General features: G+C 38.2%; 1 protein-coding gene across 1 annotated transcript in view; it reads left to right on the forward strand.

The window, feature by feature from the left end:
• The first annotated feature begins 5,435 nt into the window (after positions 1–5,435).
• The window catches only part of LOC145484064 (WD repeat-containing protein 25-like), an 11,215-nt gene continuing 7,863 nt past the window's right edge, over positions 5,436–8,787 (forward strand). The window contains exons 1-3 of the mRNA XM_081462670.1: positions 5,436–6,682; positions 7,342–7,472; positions 7,935–8,105. Of these exons, the coding sequence (XP_081318796.1) occupies positions 5,830–6,682; positions 7,342–7,472; positions 7,935–8,105 (1,155 nt within the window). The 5' untranslated portion in view covers positions 5,436–5,829. The remainder of the gene's footprint in view (positions 6,683–7,341; positions 7,473–7,934; positions 8,106–8,787) is intronic.

Raw genomic sequence — 8,787 nt, forward strand, 5'->3', positions numbered from 1 at the left:
CATTGTATTCGTCGAAAGCTCATTTAATGCAAACGCATCACTCTCGTTGATGACTTCCCTTTTTGAATCTTCTTTATTGAATCATGTTGTCCATTCAAGGATTCTTCATCATTTTGTATACCTTTTTACTGTTACTGGTCCTGGGGCTTCTGTTCAAACTATACAGAGCTGTACAGAATTGGGAGCAAAGACCGGTGGAAAATAACAGAGAACCTGAGCCATTAAGGGGACGACTTTTGTTGCAAGACGAATGGAAATATAATAACAGCGTCCCATGTAATCGCAAACGGGCCACAGAACACGATGAGTATTAACAGTTCGGAACAGTGCACTAAGTGTCCATACCACCGTTATTTCAAGTTTTAAATCATGTTAGCTTCATCAGAATTGAACGAAGCAGATAACTTCACTCTTTTTTTGTTTTTAGTGCTTTGTTTTATATATTTTGTAGTTCAAAAAGAGAGTTTGCGACGCACTCTCAGCATGTAACGGGTGCATTTTTTAGTCTATTAGACAAAATTCAAAATTGCAAAATGGACTTTTGTATCTATCTACTTCATGTTATGATTTTCTATGACCGTTTATCCAGTGCTTTATTTATTACTAAGCACAATTTCCGATTGCCCGGGGGTACTGGAATGCCTCCAGAATTTGCACTGCCGTCTGTTATTCTCTACTTCTAAAATTTTTCTTACTTTATTTTCCAGAATGAGTGAAACGAAAATGGTATTCCCTGAGAGGCTTTATCAGGACTGAGGACTATTCTGTCAGAAGATATTTAGACACAGCCGAAAAAATTGCAATGGCTTTATTTTATTCATGGTTAACTTTAAGTTTAAAACTCTTTGTATGGAAGCTCGATGCGTTATACTCGTGTCTGGCGCGTGCAATGCATAAAGAACTCAACTGTGAACTGAACATTATAATGAACTGCATACTTGGACAAGATAGCCGCAGGCTCTTTAAAATAACGCTTTGTATGGAAGCACGCGCTCGCTACGTTATACTCGTGTCTGGCGCGCGTGCGGAGTGCATAAATAAGAACTCAAGTGTCTGCTGAACATTATAATGGACTGCATACTTGGACAAGATAGCCGCAGGCTCTTTATAAACAAACCAACTATCGACATTCTGTTTAGCTGGTTCAAGAAAATGTAGAGAAATTAACCAGTAGTAGTTGTTGAACATCCGGATTGTGAACATAGAATCGTAAAATATGAAGCCTTTAATTAAGTTCGCCAAAAGACCATTGTAATGGATGCGTGCAATCCTTTCAGTTTAATTTTTAATGTATTTCAGTTTTGTCTAACTAGGTTAGTTAACAAAGTTGCCATTTTTTCTACTTGCCTAGATTTCGAGTCGACCCCCAGTGATTTTTGAAAATTTATTTATCAGTAAAAAAAATCAGTATAAGAAAATCAGAAAATCAGTATAAAGCAATGCAGAAAGGGCTTAGTTTCAAACAGTAGGCAGATGTTTGTTTTGAAGACAGTCGGAGAACAGCTGCGGCCGTAGACCGGCGCTAAAACACATCCGTACCCTGAAGAAGTCTGTCTTAAAACTTTGCTTTTGTTATTCAAATTTGCTAACACGGATTGTCACTCTAGCAGGCCACGGACTGCTGATTTTATTGACGATAAAAAACAAAAAAACAAAAAACAAAAACAGCTTACGTCCCTTCACTATCCTCCAGCGCATCTTTCCTGAACGTGAATAGAATTGGTTAAAATAGTTTAAGTCATGATCACGGATGAGAAACCACTGGCAATATTCTCAGTGAATAATGATTTGATCACCCAAGGTTGAAACAGTGAGGCTAATAATGCGTGTTTCAACACATTTGAAGCATTCAAATCCAAGATAATTGACGCTAAACGCTTGTTAGACACCCTCTCTCAGCCTTGAACGATAATTTGAGTACTTTTGTTTAGATTTCTTTCACCCTCATTCAGGCTATAAAAAATTCAAATAAAATACCCAAGACATAACGCTGAATGAAACCCCACAAACTACGTATCAATAAAAAAAGGTTACTGCGCCTTTCAATAACATGCATGAGGGCTCTAAAATTCAAAGCTTCAACCGACAAATGCGTTTTTCGCTACCGTCAATCAAACATCGGCGGCTCCTAATCAAATCGTTGAGCACAGTTCAGACAACGAAACAGTGCTCGGCAGTAGTCGAAAGCTGGAAGGAGCCGCCGAACATTTGATTGACGATAGCGAAAAACGCATTTTTTTGTCGGTTCAGTGAGCTTTGAATTTTAATTTCCGCATGCCTTTGAAAGGCGCAGTAACCTTTCTATTCGATCCTACCTTGGCCACCTTTTGATATAATATGGCCAAATTTTCATGGCCCGTTGGTGACCGTTTTGGACTTTCATACTACCGTTTGCCCTACATACGGGTCATTGCAGATCGAGGTGTCATCCAATTGGGTGGTCCTGTTCAACATTTTTAATTTTCCCTTCAGTTGTTCAGAAACGTAATTTTCATTGCATATTCCATTGTATTCGTCGAAAGCGCATTGACTGCAAACACATATAATAATCACTCCTTCGTTGATAACTTTCCTTTTTGAAATTCTCTTGTTGAATCATGCTATCCATTCAAGGATTCTTCATCATTGTGAATACCTTTTTACTGTTACTGGTCCTGGGGCTTCTGTTGAAACTATACAGAGCTGTACAGAATTGCGAGCAAAGACTGGTAGAAAATAACGGACGGCCTGTGGCATTAAGGAGACGACTTTTGTTGCAAGACAAATGGACATATGATAACAGCGTCCCATGTAATCGCAAGAGGGCCACAGAACATGACGATCATTAACAGTTGGAAACAGTGCAGTAAGTGCAGTAACTGCGTCGAATATACAGCGATACTACACACCAAAACATCCAATACGAGATTTATTATCCAACTGCTGTAGTCAATAAATTTATCAGCATTTAACATTACAAATATATATATCTTATCAGATGTTTCGGTGTATAGTATCGCTGTCACACTCTCCCTCTTTCATTGATAAATTTATTGACTACAGCTGTTGGATAATAAATCTCGTATTGGATGTTTTGGTGTGTAGTATCGCTGTATAGTTTTACTCGTTGTTTGTATTTTGACTCGCCCTACGAGCTCGTCAAAATACGGCACAACTCGTAAAAATATACAGCGATGCTACATGCACCAAAACATCTAATGGGATACATATACTGCCGTTATTTTAAGTTTTAAATCATGTTAGCCTCCTTAGAATTGAACGAAGCATATAACTTCACTCTTGTTTTGTTTTAAATGCTTTGTTTTATATTTTTTTGTAGTTCAGAAAGAGAGTTTGCGACGCACTCTGATCATGTTAAGGGTGCATTTTTCAGTCTACCAGACATATTCTAAATTGCAAAATGGACTTTTGTATCCCTGATCTATTTCATGTTGTGATTTTCCTTTTCCATGATTTATCCAGTGCTTAATTTATTGCTGCGTAACACTTACCTAAAATTTGCCTCGGGTTTGTTGGAATGCCTCCAGAATTTTCCACACCACTTCCTTCTGTTATTCTCTGCTTCCGTCGACAGAATCTAATATTTTTCTTTATTTATTTCCCAGAATAAGTGAAAAGAAAATGGTGTTCCCCGAGAGGCTCTATTAGAAATGAGGACTATTCTGTCAGAAGATATTTAGACACAGCCGGAAAAATTGCAATGTCTTTATTTTATTCATGGTTAACTTTAATTTAATAACCCTTTGTATTGAAGCACGCTGCGTTATACTCGTGACTGGCACGTGGAATACATAAAGAACTCAAGTGTCTGCTGAACATTATAATGAATTAACTGTATATTTGGACAAGATAGCAGCAGGCTCTTTATAAACAAATGAACGATCGAAATTCTGTTTAGCTGGTTCAAGAAAATGTACAAAAATTAACCAGTACCATAGGGAACCCACACGCTTATTTGTGAACTGCTCACATTATGTCATGATCTAGAAACCAAAACAAAAGAGTAGAATGAATTTGCCCGTTCTCGTCTTGTCAGCTTTCATTCTGCGTCACGGTTGTGTGATGCAACTGGTGTACTTTCGATCGAAGCAACCATATTTTTAAACAGAGATCAACGGAAAGTACATCGCATCACACAATCGTGGCGCAGAATGAAAGCTAACAAGAAGACAACCGAGGTAAGTTTATTCTACTCTTTTATTTAGGTTTTGAATATAGAATCTTGATATATTAAGAGTCAAAATATGAAGTCTTTATTTTAGTTCGCCAAAAGGCCATTGTGATGATTGTAAGACTCATTTTCTGATTGCATTAAAAGGAGTGACAGGAGTCTCATCAAAAAGTGCTTTCAATTCATTGTACTGATAATTAATATGGCGCCCCTGCATGCACGACCAGCTTGCAAAAATTGTCATTTTTTAAAACTTTCAATGTATTTTTTACCTAACTCGGTTTTGCAAGTTAACGAAGTTGCCTTTTTTACTTACTTAGATTTCGAGTCGACCTTCAGCGATTTTTTGAAAATAATAAAGCAATGCATAATTTTAATTAGAAATGATGAAAATACGGAACATACTCGAATCAAAATACAATATATAGCAATTTTAATTTGTCAAAAAGGCAAAGTTATGTACATATATCTATTAGGTGGTTTTAAAATGGAATAACATTATGAGCTAAAATAAAATAATATTATTAGCGGTAATTAGTATGGTTCTAATTTATACAGGTTCGTATTTTGAACGAGTTATTAGCTCCTCGACGAAACGTGTTAAAATAAATGATTGATTGATTGAGCAGCGCTACTTTCTAAGACTTTTGCCATTTTGTTCCTTTCTGAAAACAAAATGACAAAACCGCTACAGTGAGAGCCGGGAGATGATCGTCCTTCGAATTGACGGCGTCGTGGGGATATATTCTCCCCAAAGTTTTTGGTGGGGGTGTGTAACCCGAACCTTGAAACCTGTACTCTATTTCGAACCAAGATCAGTGATTTCCATGTCCTATTTCAGATCTGTGCGAAAAATCGATAAAAACAATGATGCAAGAGACCGCAAACGAAAATGCTGCCGGTATACGTAGGATCTGTAAAAGATCTGATCAGCCAAAAATAGAAACGTAACAATGACGCAAGGCTGATTACTACGTAGAAAGCTTAACGGGACAACGACATGATAGAATCCAAACTGAAAGCCAAGAATTGCAACCGTGGACGGCTGTTTAGACCTCGTTGGGTCTCGTCAGAACGGTGTAGCAGAAAGTTGAGCAATCTGCTGCCTGACCGATCGACCACCAAATGTACAGTGGTAATGACCTCAGATGAAACAAATCCAAATGTTTGCGAATACCCCGACCCATTTCAGATCTATTAATATCATACGGCTCTAACATGACCGCAGTTAACTAGACTACTGGCTTTCATTTACTTGAACACTTAAATAGGGCTACAAAATTGCCAATATTGATGCTGAGAAAAGTACCGGTAGTTCCTTGTAAACAAAATACTACCTCCTGAAAATACCAATTGCCACAGCCAGGATGAAAAACACACCCTACTTCAGACCAAAATGGTCAAAATCCATACCTTTACAGACCAAAACTACTCAAAAACCATACCCCTTGGGGCCGCACCCACCAAGATAGCCGGTATAACGGAGTATCCCGGGGACTAAACAAAGTAGTTCCGGGTTACTGTAGCTTCCGGGTTCCTCAACCACACCTAGAGGGACTGGGGACGAACTTGTCGAAAAAAATGGCGGATGGTGTTTCGATCTGCTACGCTGATAGTCTATACATCTCTTTATGAACGCTGAAAGATTCTAGCGAGGTATGGAGAGTTTGTGTGCTTACGATAGCAGTTCATCTTCTGACGGCAATGACGAATCACCGAAAAACAAGAAACGAAAGGCAAGCTCAACAGAAGTTGATAGAGGCAATGGTCGTGGATCAGGACCGAACATTGGACAACGAAAGGATAAATTACTTAAGCGTTCTTTCGAACCTTCTAATACTAGAGGAACGTTTGTAAGTACTATTTCGGTATCAAAACCATTACCATCTTTCAGTGCTTTGAACTATAACAGTGGCTTATCAGATCGCCTTGGTGATGATCATAAAACGCATTCGCAGAGGGCTGGCAACCAAACCAAGAAAACTCCACCTTTCATCGGATCAGTGACAAGGAAAACGCATACAAGGTCGAGCATTTCGGGACTTAGCGTGAAACCTTATGTGTCTAAGAGAGAAAGAGAGAAAATAGCCCAAGAAAATGCCTTAATTACGGCTTCAACATTTTCAACGAATCCTCAGTTGGAAGAGATTGATTGTGATAATTCTTTGAAAGGTGTTGAGTTAAAATCTGAGCTAAAAACTGACATTTCTAGCATTAAAACTACAGGCACAGATCTTATATGCAGACCACCAAGAAAGCTACATCTAAATCTTGAAGGGCATTCACAGGGAGTCAACTGTGTCAGATGGAATCCAGTAGAAAGCAATTTGTTGATTTCTGCATCAATGGATCATGTGGTGTGTGTTTGGGACACATACAAAGGTGGAGTCTGTGCCCGAAGATTCACGCGCCACAGTGAAGCAGTCAAAGATTCCAAGTGGAGTCTGTGTGGATCGCAAGTCTTGACATGTGGTTATGACAAAACTGCAAGACTTTTTAACTTGGAAACAGGTAGTGACAGTGGTAGTGATATTATGTAGTTACAGCAAGCAAGACTGGCGAGGAGTGGAGGGGTCATGAGGAAGAGAAAGGGAGCTCCTAGACCGCATGCAGTCTGCACATATTTTTCCTTGAGCGACTGATATGTGGAATAGCAAGAAGGCACAGTGTGCAGTTTCAAAAAATATCCATGACAACCCAGGCAGTCAAGGGATCTCGATAGCCAAAACTTTTAAAGGACAGTTTGAAGAAACTGGGATTTCTGTAGAAGTGGAGGAGGAGGGGATTCAAACTAAAACCCCTTCTGTAGGGAGGCCGGGAAAGCACAATGCTTGCTTGAAGCCTGCTGAACTGAATTGTTGATCTTAATTAAAATTTTTATTACCTATCCAAATTCTTTTTAGGATGCTTTTGTTAGTTGTTGATTCATAATTCTATCTCTTGGGCATTTACAGAAGAGTAGTAATAGATTGTAGTGATTTTCAGAATGTGGGGCACCAGAAAGATTTTTCACTGGTGCATTCATGTTGTTTGTACAATAACTTTAGAGGGTTTTTTTTATTACTTCAAAGGCCTGGACTATTGCTGAAACCATACCTGGACATCAAGTGCATTACATTGTAAATAATGTTTATAAATGAATTAATTAAAACACTTGTTTTTTTTGACAGGTCAGGAAATCAAAGTGTTTCCACACAAGAACTATGTGACTTGTGTTGAGTTTTACCCCACAGACCCTGCCCTGTTCTTAGCTGGGACATTTAAATCTGCCATTCTTTGCTGGGACACAAGAACTGGAAATGTTAGTATGGAATAGTTGAAAGGTGCATCGTCATATCTGAAGCTGTTTTCTTGCAAAAGCTCAAAACACACTTGGATCATTGGGAAACCAACCAAAAGTGTTAATTATTTTGCAAAACCGCTTAAGTGACTGTGACAGGAATTTTTTTGGCAGGGAGGTCACTGATAACAGACCACAATATAGACACATCGCGGAAAATGCGGTGTTTTGTATTTTTCAAGCCTGGTTTTTTTTCTTTTGAATTTGGAAAAATTATAATGATTTTACAATGCAGTCTTCCATTATTCTTTTAATTTGCAGAGAAAATCAGTTTTTGATTTTCATATATAAACTGCGATAATCAATCATGTGTTCATATCTTTATCTGCAGTTCAAATGTATGATCTGTCATATATTCTTTTTTAACTAGTGTTAGTGAATTGTTTGCCTAATCTTGATGGCAACTGTGATTTTCATCAACAGGTGGCATCAACTTACTCAGCATTTTTTGGCCAAGTACAAGACGTGGCATTTCTTCCTGGAGGAGATGAATTTATTTCTGCTGCTGAGGTAGTCAGGCGGAATTCCACAGACAAAGGGATCATGGTCTGGGATTTTAGATCGACTGCAATATTATCCAATCAGATTTACCAGGTATGTCAATGGCAAGCCAGACCAAACAAGCTTAGGCAATACAGGAATTTATTATGATTTTTGAAAACACACGGTAAAGCCTTGGCCAAACAATCAAATTGATTCATTTCCAAACTTGAGTCAACAACACCCAACATGTGGCAACATGTCGGCCAATGGGTGACCAAATGCGCACATGTTTTGCAACAACAACTTACAACTTTTATTATTATTATGACTCGCGTATTTACAATTTTTACAGAAACAGATATACAGATTAAGTTAAAACTGCTTGATAATAGTAACAACGCGAACCCGCAGGTAGCCTGGGCTAATCTAGGCAGGCCACATCTATATTTATATTAAAAAAAATAAATAGGTAAATAAATAACAAAAAAATTGCCCAACAATTGCCCAACAATGTTGCAATATGTTGTGTTAAAATGTTGCAATCGTTTGGCGGGGGCTTAGGAGAGCTGCCCTGAGGACTGTACAAGCTGCTGATGTATTGATGATAGGAGCAAAGATAATTGACATTTTGATGATGTTTTCTGAAAGAAATAGAAAAGATTTTGCCTGTGTTTCTATTGCATTATAGCACAAAGGTTTCCGAGAACTCAAAAAAGCTGTAGAAACACTTGCCTGTAGCTTGTGCTCCCACAGCATTTCTTGTTCTTCCAAACTTTCACTAGTGTTGCTATAT

The sequence above is a fragment of the Orbicella franksi genome, chromosome 4, assembly GCF_964199315.1.
Source record: "Orbicella franksi chromosome 4, jaOrbFran1.1, whole genome shotgun sequence".
In the NCBI taxonomy this organism is placed as follows: Eukaryota; Metazoa; Cnidaria; class Anthozoa; order Scleractinia; family Merulinidae; genus Orbicella; species Orbicella franksi.